At 40.9% G+C, this 13,366-nt stretch overlaps 2 protein-coding genes across 3 annotated transcripts; both read right to left on the bottom strand.

Moving 5' to 3' along the window:
- Positions 1 to 1,583: 1,583 nt before the first annotated feature.
- LOC127786190 (protein EMSY-LIKE 1-like) lies at positions 1,584 to 7,391 on the bottom strand. Its single transcript, XM_052313523.1, has 11 exons — positions 7,264 to 7,391; positions 6,287 to 6,436; positions 5,846 to 5,949; positions 5,425 to 5,599; positions 5,035 to 5,144; positions 4,785 to 4,952; positions 4,513 to 4,678; positions 3,809 to 4,087; positions 3,349 to 3,414; positions 3,183 to 3,240; positions 1,584 to 2,695 (listed from the first exon to the last, which is right to left on the bottom strand). Exons 2-11 carry the CDS (start codon positions 6,419 to 6,421, stop codon positions 2,253 to 2,255), a joined length of 1,704 nt encoding a protein of 567 aa, XP_052169483.1. The 5' UTR covers positions 6,422 to 6,436; positions 7,264 to 7,391; the 3' UTR covers positions 1,584 to 2,252.
- Positions 7,392 to 7,734: 343 nt separating this feature from the next.
- Positions 7,735 to 10,999, bottom strand: LOC127753477 (probable NAD(P)H dehydrogenase (quinone) FQR1-like 2). Of its 2 annotated transcripts, none has more exons than XM_052278962.1 (3): positions 10,883 to 10,999; positions 10,091 to 10,679; positions 7,735 to 8,317 (listed from the first exon to the last, which is right to left on the bottom strand). In XM_052278962.1, the coding sequence occupies exons 2-3, from the start codon at positions 10,624 to 10,626 to the stop codon at positions 8,089 to 8,091; spliced, it is 765 nt and encodes a 254-aa protein (XP_052134922.1). In that variant the 5' UTR covers positions 10,627 to 10,679; positions 10,883 to 10,999; the 3' UTR covers positions 7,735 to 8,088. The 2 variants fall into 2 exon arrangements, with proteins under 2 accessions (XP_052134922.1, XP_052134921.1); XM_052278961.1 differs by having other exon boundaries at positions 10,816 to 10,997.
- Positions 11,000 to 13,366: the final 2,367 nt, after the last annotated feature.

The raw sequence follows: 13,366 nt of genomic DNA, 5'->3' as shown, positions 1-13,366 counted from the left end.
CTAGAGATTTTCCTAAGTTAAAAGGAAGGGTAATTTTAACATTCTTAGCGTAAAATTTATATACTTCAAGATATCTTCTCAATTCAAACAACTATTTTTTTTAATACTCCTTTCATTTTATATTATAAGTCGTTTGACTTTTTTTTCTTTAAACTAGGAAGGTAGCCTGCGCAGTTGCGCGGGCATCTTATTTAAAATATCATTTTTTTTGTTATTATGATTTTTTACATTATGACTTGGTCTCTTGGTGAAAGAATTTATGAATTTATGGTTGAAAAAAAATAGGTACAGGAAAAAATAGTTATCTCCTAGGTCGACCTGCCTGCCCTGCTCTCTTTATCTCCCTTCCTTTCCAGTGGCTATGTCCTATCTACTCCCTCCGTCTCAAATATAATAACCTAGGATTCCTGTTCAGTGGCTATGTCCTATCTACTTCCTCCGTCTCAAATATAATAACTTACGATTGAATGAGATGTTTTCTATTACAATGTATCATGACAGGGAGTCTATCTAGATGCGTTGTACTATGAAACATCAAATTCAATCCTAGATTCTTATATTTTGGGACGGAATGAGAAAGTATTTCCCTTAATTAATGGATTGGGTGTCAGCCATTGGGGCTGGTGCCACAAACCTCTTATTGCAAGGGTAACTCGTCCAAATTGCCGCAGGCCTCTTATTGCAGAGGACAGGAGGACGGAGCCACCAAAATTGTGTGTTGCAGACGGATTGAAAGGTGTTGCTGGTGAGGTGTACATATATGTATGCAAGCCGGTGTATATATATGTAGTCTTGCCTCATGAAACTAAGCAAGCTTTGCTTTGAGATAGATTTGAAATATTGCCTTGTGTACACAATTATGGAACTAATCTTCATTTATTCATGACAAATCCATGCGCTGCACGTGCCTAATCTTGCCATATGTGATTAGATTTTGCTTTGAAATTAATTTCGAATCTCTTGCCTCCCATACACAGTTATATATGGAACTAATCTTCGTGAACTATCTTCGTTAGTTCACGTTATGGAAATAACTCATGCACTGCACGTGCGGGCCCTAGGGGGTTCTCAACTCTCTTGTTGCGCCACGTGACGACTTAAAAGCGTTTTGAGATAGCCACGTGGCAGCTTGAGAGCGTTTGTAGGAAGTTTAATGGACTTTCAGTATATAATAGATAGATATGACTAAGTTTATAAAAAAATTTAGTAACATTTACAACACCAAATTAGTTTAATTAACTTTTAGTATATTTTAATAATGTGTTTATTTTGTGTTAGAAATGCTACTATATTTTTCTATAAATTTAATCAAACTTTTTTAAAAAATGACTAGGAAAATGACTAAACGACTGCTCGAAACTGAGGGAGTATGAAGGAAGCTTTTATTGATTAGACGACGATCACATCATGATGATACACTTTGTTTAAGATCCCTGTCTCTGCATAACTAGATCTTGCATGAGTAAGCCACTCAGCCATCACAAAACCGTGATGAATGTACAGTTTAACCATGCTGGAGCTGGACAGACCAACAAAAAACATGAAGTACTTGTGACCGGGACCAGTGGTAGCTGCGAGCAGTTATAAAAGGCCAATGCAAGTTTTTCAGATCTAATGCTGTTCACTCGAGTCTCTGTACCTAATGGCATGATATCTACAGCTCGAATAGGGAGAATTGCATGGGATAGACAAGGCACAGGCATTACCACCATCTTCACTCACATGGGCACAGCCAGCGACCACTTTCCAGAACTGCAGTGCAGGGATAGTACTATGCTACTAGCAGGCAACATCTTAAAGCTGCCTGAGAATGCAGCCTAATTCAGTACACTATCAAAACCATCAATTTTATCACTGTTTCCAATCCATGGCAAAGCACAAAAAAATATGCCACAAGTGCATAGCAGATAGTGAGTAATGAAATGTTTTTAGGTACTGTATAACCTAGTGGGAACATGAAACTGTCTCAAAATGTGTTTTGATAATTGAAAGTGACAACCGATGGACCTATATGTGCATGGAAGAAAGGACTAGCTAGTTACATTAACTATGTTCTATGTACCACTTTGTGCTTAAAGCTTAAGAGGCCGGACAGAGGCGAGAGCTATACTTTACCTGATCAGAGGTGAGAGGTCTCCAGCAAAAAACTGTCAAATTGTGCAGTAGCAGAGTTGGTGATGGTCAGTCATGATGTTGTTGTCAAGCGAATTCACATTGCGGGGGCTTCCAGCTGAACACAGTCGCGCGCGCATTCACCACCAGAGCCATTCCGACCGTGAGAGCCTCACGGAGGGGCGCCGGGCCCGCTTGGCCGGTGGTTCAAACACCCTCCCGCGCGCGCGCTGGGCTTTGGCTTCCCCCTCACGTTCTGATCGCGGCGACAGTGTGCTTGATGATGTGCAGGTGGAGGCGGAGGTGGGTTGGTCGTCCGCTGCGTCGAGCCGGCCGCCTGATCCGCTGCCACCTCCGGAGCTCCGGCCGGAGTCGCGGGGCTTCGCCTTACCCTTGCTGGTGGCGCCACCACCACGTCCTGGCACTGGCTGCGGAGGCGCCTCCTTGTCGCTTGGGCTCACCGGTTTTGGTGGCGTCTCGGCGTCGTTTGTGCTCGCTGTCTTCTGCGGCATCTCGTCGTCGCTCTCATACTCATAGTGCTGGTTGAACTCATCTGGCTGGCAGTTGGTGCTGAAACACTCCTCTACGGAGTAGATGGGACAAAGAGAAGGATGTCAGTTCCAATGGGGAGGGAATAGCTAAACCGGTGCTATTCAATGTTTTCAGAGGGATTTGATGAAGATAGAAAAAATAGAAATGGTGAATCCACGTGTTTTCAGAGGGATTTGATGGATGCCGTTCTTCATAAGGGTCAATCATCAAATTCAATATTTTCAGGTGGAAAAATATTGTTATATTTGCAGTCTCATAGCACATTCTATTATGCCAAATACGGATCACAATAACTAAATATATATCTAAGAGTTTTGGTAACTTCTAAGAGTACTCATCCAGTAGTTCATTGGTAGGAATATATTATGATGGTGATGCAATATTTTTTTTGGTTAAAAAAAGGAAAAGAGTCTGCAGAACCCCCTAAAGTAGTGTAGTTGATATACTAAAATATTTTCTTAAAAGAACTAACATTCTAAGCTATGAGAAAACAAAAAAGTATACAAAAAGCGACTCACCAACATATGATACTTCAGAAAGCTTAAGGACTGCATCTAAAAGGACCTTTTCTTGTTCCTGGTTCAAGTTTAAATGGCATTGAAGTACATAATGCTTAGAACAAGCGGAGATTGGATGAAATCCAATGCTTACATACTGAGTTATCCAAGTCAAGAGGGTTCTCACCTTGAGTATCGCCTTTGCTGTCTCTAAATCATCTGGGTTTGGCTTTTCTCTAAACAGTTGTTCAACCTGTAAAATGAGAATGTGAATCTAAAGCTCATTATAATACAAAGAGCTCCTTATCTTCTTTCTTAAAGTAGCAAACATTGCAGATCAAACAAGGTCGAATGGTATACATGAAAGAGAGGGAAAAAAACACAAATAATGGAATAAAGCCACACCTTAACCAAATAGCTTGATACCTTGATATAACTTAAAAATAAACGGCATAAAAGCACAAAGAGAGGGAGAAAATGCTAAACAGGAAGTGGTATAATATTATCAAAGAAAATTTAATTTCTAAGAAACATCACCGGAAAAAAGAATATTTAAAAGAGTTAGTAAGCAGTCAGAATCATAATTTAGGGGGAGTTCACCATCTAGAGCCAAGTCCAATGTTTAATACTCAGGATGATACATGTACCTTGCTCAGGAGGTTGGCAGTTAGGTCAAGCTTCATGATGTCAAAATCATGTTCTATGTTTCCAGCAGTTGACACGATGACAGTCAAGCTCTTAGATCCTGTCACTTCTGGCACTTCAGTTTTCCTTTTCATTGATGCTTTCATATCTTGATGAATACACAAAGGAACATGACCAGCATTTGCTTGGATGTGCTTTAATTGGATGGGAGATAGAGTGCAGCCAGTCTTCACTTCACAAGGTAATGTCTTAGTATCAAGCGGATCATCTGTGCTACGTTTCTGTCAAAAATTATAATCAACACATAGGGCTAGAATGCTAGATTATTAGAAGCGAACCTTCATCAGTGCCAAGTGATTTATTTAAAGAAAATCTTTAACTGAGTTTTTACCATAAAAACAGGCAGAGAAGTGGCAAAAGCTGTTTACTAAACCACAGAGGTATTAAAAGGGAAGGTTTTTCATAATTTACAGTTCCACATAAGTACATAACCACAATAGTTTGAATGGGCATATTACCAATTGGCAATTGTGGTTACCTTCTGAATACTGTGGATATTTTTTTAATGAAATTAAGCTCATCATGACATCATCCGGAGATAATAATTACTAGCAGGAAAAAGAAGAGCCAAAAAATTCCATAAATCCAGAATACCACTCATATTGTAGTTTAAGATGTTAGCTACTAAGAAAGAACCGATACATACCACCTGCACAGAGGAAACTGCAACTGGCAATTGTTCAGCTGGAGAGGATTTTAAGTATGATAATGTGTACTCATTTCCAGAGTACTTCTTAGCAGGAACTATTGCATGGGGATAAAGACAGGGACCCTTTTTGGTCCTGTGAGAGCTACGTAATATGTCAACACTCCTGTCTCATAAGTGAAAATTGTTCAGAAAACTGAAAATCCAACAGTTAGTTAATTTCAGAGCAATCTTAACTTATGTGAAATAATAAAAAACAAAAACATAATCACCTCACAGATAGCATTGAACGCGGTGATATTTGTGATTCCTGAGACAAACTGATGCAGTTTGTGAATGAGGTGAAGCTTTGTCCATCTTTGACGAGCTTATCAGGAACCATGGCACGTGCATCAAAAGTAGGATCCTTAAGACCAGAGTTATTTGCCAAACTACAATTCCTGCTAAGTGCAAAGAAATACAGACATCTGATTGATCAACATGAATTTTGTTTCCTGGGAGGCAATAAGTAGATATACTCACCGCAAAGACTTGATATACTCGTTTGAAGTGACATTCATGAGAACTTCTCTAAGCTCCGCATCTGATATTCTAAGTTTTTTCCTCAGTTCAGTGAGAAGCTTGGCCTGTGACTGTAAGGTAAAAAAAACATTTTATAAAGATGAAGCAATGCCAGTTACAATAAATCAAAATAATTCACCATAAGAGTATAATGACTATAAATGCGCAAAAGAAGGATAGTATGGAATGAGCAATAATGTGAGCCTATTTCTCCAGCACCAAGAAAATGTGGCATCATACACCTCTCCCAAAACTAAGAACTGAAAGTTCTATAAAATGGAAGCTGCATTGTATAGTGATATATCATACTCTAACTTATAGAAATAAGTGGATGACACATATACGGTATACCCGTGAGAGGAGTTCTGACTGAGCAAAGAAAGCTCTTAACACAGAAGCATATGCTGATCGCTCCAAGCAGTGAATCTGAAATGCAGTATCTTGAGCATCTGTTATCATGGGTACAAGATCTAGAGAATCCTTTGTAACTTCAATATTACAAATGCTTGCTTTGTTCAAACCAACACTGCAACAAGAAATGCAGCACAATATCAGTTGATTTGTTTTGTGGTACTTGTCACAGTATGAGAAATGTTTGCACAGTCAAGGAGATCTGAAATTTCCAACACTAAAACAACCGTAGAAATATGAGTTCAATACTATCAAATATAAAAGAGATATTGGGAATCTGGAAAGGTAGAGCAGGTAAGCTCACTGATCATTCTATCAGCATATATTTTATATTCTGTGAAACAATACTTGATTTGCGCACCTCAAAGACTGACTTCCTGAGATAGCCTTCATTAGATATTCTCTGTGCTCGGTGTCAAATATTCTGAATTCACTTCTCAGTTTTGCAAGACTACCTTCCTTGGCCTGTGAGTTGAAGATAATGAACAATAAGAATATACATATGGTAATGGTCAAAGCAAATATTATTCCATGGTGCCGTGTTATCCAATTATGACGCATGGCTACGTGAACCTACTCAGATTGGATTCACTAATCAAGCTATGTAATTCTAGGTAATTCACTGTAACAAAACAATCGTTAAAAAAATGCAGAATGCAAGATGAGTGATAAAACAAAGAAAGTCTGGTTGAGCATAGAACTTGTACAATTGAACCTGTTTACTGATATTATGTATGATTTGTTTACTGATATTTTGCAATTGAACTTGTACAAACAAAGAAAGTATCCATGAAATAAGTACCCCTGAGAGAAGGTCTGGTTGAGCATAGAACGCTCTCAGCACAGCAGCATATGCAGATCGCTTCAAGCGGTGAATCTGAAATGCCTCATCTCCAGCTTCTGGTATTGCACTTGCAAGCTCTAGAGTGTCCATCATTGATTCCGTTTTGCTCTGTTGAAGTCAATTGCAACAACAAAGAATTCACTACTCCATATCAATTCATTTATTGTATGATGAACAAGATTTGGAAATTATGCACAGGTGAGGAGATATGACCAGAAAAATTAGATACCAAGACTATCATAGAAGCATGAAAATTGTAAAAGTAGGTGCGACATGTCAACTAAACGCTGTAAACATACAATAGACAGTGCCCTTTTCCTGTACAATGATGACACTGAAACAGATAGTGGAATAAACAAAAATATCGATCATCCTTATAGGATTTCCCTGTGTAATAAATAAAGATGAAAAAGGTATAGACCCAGGAAAATCTATCCAAACTGCACAATCTTTCCAATTTGATAGTTTTCAGCCAGAAATCATTCTGGAAAAATCCACCAAGTTCAAAGAACTTTTTGTTCAGACATATGTAGCACAATTCTACAAGTCCATATCAGAGACCCATCATCCCCCCTTCCACTCCAGAAATCAACACGCTAATGGCATAACAGAGGAGGTATCGCATCAATTACCCAGCAGATTTTGGGTCACCAGGGAACACCAACGCTACACCTGCACAAGCGAGCCCCCCCCCCCCCCCCCCCCCCAAGCCTAATCAAACTCCTAGGAACACAACATTAGAACCCTAAGGGTGCAGAACTCGTCGGTGAGCCCAGTCGCCGGCCCGGAGGAGAAGCACCCTAATCGAAGAGCGAGCGTCCCCTACCTTGTGATCGCTACCTCGAACTAATTCACCGCCCTCAATCGCGTGCGATCGGAGCTCCGCCAGGGGACGGGGATGGGAGGGGAGGGGGTGGAATCTGAGAATCTCGTACCAGCGGAGGGAGGCGCGACGGCGAGACGAGCCGGAACGGACTCCTTCCACCACGGCGGCGGCGGCGGCGGCGAGCCACTCCGGCGTGGCGAGGCAAAAACCTCAGGCGACCAAACTCTCCCCGCTGCTGCTGCGGTTTCCCCCCCTGCAGAAAGGCAAATTTCAAAATTTTGAATCCACCTACCAGCCATAATACGCATTCTCCCAATACGCTTTCTATGCGAAGAGACGTATTTTCGCCACATAAACCCCTTCAAGGCTCCAGGCAACACGGCGTATTCTCCGAATACGCTTTCTGAAGGGAAGCAACACTGCCTCGCGCCAACGTCACGACGAGCACCCTGCTGGTCGCCGGCCGGTGATCGTCGGCGCTGGAGGTGGCGGCTCAGCCTTCGAATCCGCCAGTTGGAACCTGCAAGCTATAGCCTGACGCCACTCCACTGTGTAGTATCAGAAATTCAGACTGATATTCATCAGTACAAACTGTACAAGCATGTGCATTCCCTTCATTCATGATACAGAAACAAAGTTCTGGATACAGAAACAGAGTTCTGCATAACAAATCTATGGCAAGTGATGTATGTTATTTCGATCAACACCGTATGGCACACTTATTGTTCAACTGGACACCAAACAATGTTTTATGTCAACAATTTACAGATAAATCTGTGACGAACAAATACGACGACGATCTGAGGATCATCAGGCTGTGCACATTACATATAGAAGAAGAAAAACCAATAGGGGGAAATCAATGGCGACTGGACGATCGTGTGGAGTTTGGACTGCACAGTGGCGTCGTGGGAGGATTCAACTTCTTCTAGGCTCAAGCCTGGGCAAGCTTCTTCACTATGGAGGCCATGTACTTGCCCTGGTGCTCGGCTAGGGCGAGCTCCGTCTCGCTGGGCTGTCTGCTGCCATCACCAGCGAAGACGCCAGCGCCATAGGGGCTGCCTCCTCTGATCTCATCCATCTTGAACATGCCTGACCCGAAGGTGTAGCCAATCGGGACAAAGAGCATTCCATGGTGCACTATCTGGGTGATTGCCGTCCAACTAAAATGAACAGAGAAGCATGGTCAGCAATAGCAGGGTGAAGATAGACTTCAAAACCAACTTAAACTGAGAAGCAAAATAGCAGTATACATGTTATTCTTAGTAAACTAGCTGATTGCCCTGTGCAAATTGTGAAGTGTATTAAAATTATCTTCTGCAAACGGAATCTAAATTTGGGATATTATATTCTGTTGAATTAGTGCCAACTTATTTGAAATCTCCCTAAGTGACAGGATTGAGATGTGGTTCTTTCAGAAAATCAATATATAAACAACTATCATATCTGGGCCTTTAACTTAGATCCACCAAATTAAAGCCTATATACCTCTCCCTCCCTCTAGAATTTTTGTTGGTATTCTCCATTTCTCAGCAGTAATAAAACCACCACAATAAACTTTCATTATAAAATAAATATTAACCTAAAATGCTTCTTTGAAAAAAAATGTTGGGTGGTATAGACATATAAACCAATAAAAGGAACCATAGCCTGGCAAAAGAGCAGAAAGAACAGTACTATAACTGTGACACATCTTCTAATTCTTATACATGTCCAAATGCCATGATGAAGATCATCATTTTTATCTCAAAATCAAGAAGGGTTGAAACAAGTGAATGGCTATTTTCCTCACACTTGACGTGTAAGAAGTGGATTAAATATTTTGATCGAGGCAAGAACTGAATTCCCAACTGGGTTTGAAAATGATAAATCCAAAATTTTCACAGATACTACTAAATATTGTGTTGTACCCACTACCTCCATCAATTGGTTATGAATTTCATATCCAAATGCTTAGGACAGCACCTGAGTTGAGCCGGAGTACAGCAGATCCTGATCAGCTAGAGAACAAGATGCTATGCATGCTGTGCATTAAATCAAGATCTCTTTTTGTACAAATCATCTTCAATATCCTGCTATTCATAAATGCATCCATGACCACACTACCTTTGTTGTTAATAGTCTCACAGTACAGAATCATGGCTATTAATTATTGAGGAAGTAGTGCGTAAGGATTTTGAACAGCCACAAGAATAAGACCTCGTTTCCACAATTTGGAACTACCAAACAATTGGTAACGCACCATGACAAGGACATCTTAGTATGTGACATTAACTTGCTGATGCCCCCAGGGCGAATTACTTGAAATTTGTCAAGATAGGTGCAATTTGACTGATATTTATTGGAACCCCTTTCAATCTCAGATATCCTCACCTACTATATTTGACTTATAAATCTGTCCTAGAGGTAAACGCACACGCTCACTGAACAGAGACAGATTGAGTGCAACAGCAAGCATCATGCTGAAAATTGGAGTGAAGGAACAATTAAAAAATTAAACCTATGATATTGAACCAAAAAGGGGAAAAAAAGAGAAGAAGAGAAACAGTTAGTGCCTAAATTACTGCCAATACAGAACATATGCTATATCACCAACCAACAAAGTGGTTGCAAGCACTCAGCACTAACCCCAAAAAAAAAAAAAAAAAAAAAAAAAAAAAAAAAAAAAAACAGTCCACTGATGAGGGGTATGTTCAAATTTGAACTGAGTAGAAACAACAGCATTCAAGGTTCAGTTCAACATCTAAAACACCTAGTATATGTCATTTCTTATCCCAAGAACTAGATAATCTTATGAATGGAAAAGGAAGTGGTCTAATCCAGTCCACTTTAAAGAATCAATCACTACTATCCATGATAGCAAGCACTAATATAAAGATGATATGATTAGCAGCTTAATTAATCCATTTCTGAAGAAAAGCAGATGAGATGCTTACGCGGTGGTCTCCTGGCCGCCTCCCTGCGTGCCGGTGCTGACGAAGAACCCGGCGGGCTTCCCGGCGAGCTTCTGCTTCTCCCAGAGGGAGCCGGTGGAGTCGAAGAACGCCTTCATCTGCGCGGCCATGGCGCCGTACCTCGTCGGGAACCCGAACAGCACCCCGTCGGCCTCCTCCAGGTCCGCCGCCGCCGCGATGACCGGGACGGCGGGGTCCTTGGCCGGCGCCTGCATCTTCTCCAGCACGCCCGGCGGGAGCGTCTCGGGGACGCGCCGCAGCACCGCCTCCACCCCGTCCACCGCCGCGACGCCCGCCGCCGCCCGCCGCGCCAGCGCCTCCACGTGCCCGTACATCGAGTAGAACACGATGTACAGCCGCAGCCTCCGCCGCCCCCCGGCCGCCTCCCCCGACGCCGACGCCGACGCCTCCGCCTCGGGGGCGTCGCGCGGCGCCGACGACGACGACGGCGCGCCGGCGACGGTGCTGGCCGGCGGCTGCCGCTTCTTGCTGGGGACGCAGCCGCCGCCCTTCCCCATCACCGGCCGGTCAAACCCAACTCCGCCGCGGCGGCGCCCCCCAAGAAAGCAAGCTGCAGCCAACGAATCACAAACACCCGGCAATTCAGCAGCAAACAAACACCCCCGCAAATCTTAGACAATTCCGCAACAGAAACCGAGCCGCCGCGGATCTGAGGCAAGAACTCGCGCGCCCCACCCCGGACTGACCGCGAATTCAGAGAGCAGGAACGCGATCTTGGAAGAAGGTAGCGGAGAGGAGAAGGCTTTACACCACCTCGGGAGTTGGGCCGCCGCGCTGCTCGTGCTCGCGTCGCGTCTCGGGGAGGTGGAGTGCGATAGGGAGAAGAGTGGTGGGGTGGGGGGGTTGTGTTGTGGTGCCAAAAATGCCAGCTCAGGGAGGACCGGAGGAAGGCAGCGGCCAGCGAGTTGGAAAAAAAATATACTGTAGATTTTTTTTAAGGGAATAGAGGATTAGTTTAAGGAAGGAGGTTTACACTTTACAGTACTGCACATTCAGTAAAAGGCACTGACGTGTGGGCCCGATGCTGATCCATTGCTACTGCATCGACAATACTGCAGAGGATTTGGCTAGATTCATGCACAAGGATGATGGAAATCAGTTCATCATTAAAGTGTAAATTTCACAAAAATTATGTGTACTTTAATTAAATTATAATAAACCTATAGATTCAAGACGTCGTATCATAAAATTATAGATTTAACACAACGTTTATTAGAAAACTACTAATTTAAGATCAACTATCATAAAACTAGAGATTTAATACTAGAGTTATCACAAAATTATAGATTTTACAATTTAAATCCCTACTACTATTGTTATGTTAGAATTATAAATGTTGTAGTTTTGTATTTAACATGGTACAAAACATGTCATTCTGTGATCATTTTATTACTACATCGGTAGTTTGGTGATCTTCCACCTTAAATCTGTAGTTATTTGATAAATTTGGTCCTAAATATGTATTTATGTGATATACCTTTTTAAATTTATAGTTTTATAATAGTTTGATCAAAGTACATGTAGTTTTATGAAATTTACTCATCCTTAAATAGGACTAGTATAATCCATCAGTCTCAACATGAAGTTATATATTTTTACTCCTAAAATTAAGCTATTTCTTCGCTTACGCTCGCGTCTTAGCTAATCGCACTCATCCTTCATTTAATTTTGGGAAAGTTGCAGAAACCATTCCAAAAGCCACTTGAAGTTTGACATTCCACCTCATAAATCACTTTGTTGCAAATATCCACCCGTACTCAATTTTGTGCAAAAACCATCCCAGTGTGTACATGCTTATCTAATAAGCCTGTTAACACTTATGTAGAGCCACCATAGGCTAAGCTAGCCGAGTCAATCTTAGCAAAGTATTTGCATTAGACTTATTCTTTATGTTTCATTGATTTCTTTTCTGCATATACCGAAATTGAGTGCAACAACGTTTAAACTCTCATCAGCAATTCTATTTATGCAATATCCAAAAAAATTAAGGCTATACTCCTAGAAGTATTTTACTTTGGTAAAGACCATATAGACGCCTCACATTTTACAAAACCATGCATATCAATTTGGTTAAGCAAGTGCACACTAGGGTGTTTTTTCAACAAAACCGAGAGGGATGCGGGTATTTGCAAGGAATGTTAAAATTTCAAGTGACTTCTGAGGTGATTTTTTTTAATCTTCCCTTGAATTTTTTCACCACATTTTCTTTTCACTAAGTGACAGCCTTTCCTAAATCATTTTTTACGTATCTTATATACTTGTATAGTTCATCCCCACTAAGTGTAGTTAATGTTATTTCTCTCTTTTCTTATTAAGCCACATCACCCCAATCATTTATAGCCTTTGGATGATAGATCTATGGTCTAAATTGTCTTTTCTTTCTTCTCTCTTAAAAACATGCAATCTCAATTACTTTTAGGTTCAAAATTGTATCAAATTGTTTTTAGTTTTGTATATATTATACAACTTAATTTTCCGCAGCAACATGGTGGGGTATTCATCTAGTTTTTTTAATGTCTGTGTCCAACTCCAAAAATACACATTGCATTTTAAGACGATAATATATCATTCTTAGTTTCTTAGCACTTCTACAATCAATTTAAGCATGGGTCTTCTGAATGTAGTTTTGTGAGAATCATTCCAAAGAAATGTTACAATTGAAAATTAAGAAATTATAACAACAGTATCTGTGTAAATTATTGCAAAGTTCTTTTTATTGAAATGTATATTTGCATGTACCGGCATATCCCTAAATGAGCTTGGGTAGGCGAAGGAAATGGAGTACCAACAACGGAAATTTGTAATTTTCTCTGGCAACAAATATTGTAACCGTGTAACAAAATGTATTAGGGCAAGTACTATAAGGGCACATGTGTTGCTTCTAAAATTGTCACATGGGATTAGGTGATGAGGTGGAGGAGAGAAGTGGAGAGAGAGAGCATGAGCCACCTCTCATGCAAAAGGCAACCTCTATATAATTTTCAAGAAAAAGTGCAAACAGAAAATGAAATAATGAATCGATTAAAGAAAATGTTGGAGTTTGTGTACATGGAGATAACATATTGTACATGTTGCATCTTAATTAGTTTATAGATGACATGAGATGTAGTAATCACCCCACTATAAAACTTGCTCTCATAAAAAATGGCTTATGGCTTGTAGTTTTTTTTAGTAACATTTTTATTGGTTTTGGGAGACGATCAGTTTATCTTAATGTGGATCAAACAGACCCTTCAA

This window comes from Oryza glaberrima, chromosome 10, assembly GCF_000147395.1.
Source record: "Oryza glaberrima chromosome 10, OglaRS2, whole genome shotgun sequence".
NCBI lineage: Eukaryota > Viridiplantae > Streptophyta > Magnoliopsida > Poales > Poaceae > Oryza > Oryza glaberrima.
The sequence above is the reverse complement of the archived record's forward strand: the minus strand, read 5'-3'. Positions and strand labels throughout refer to the sequence as shown.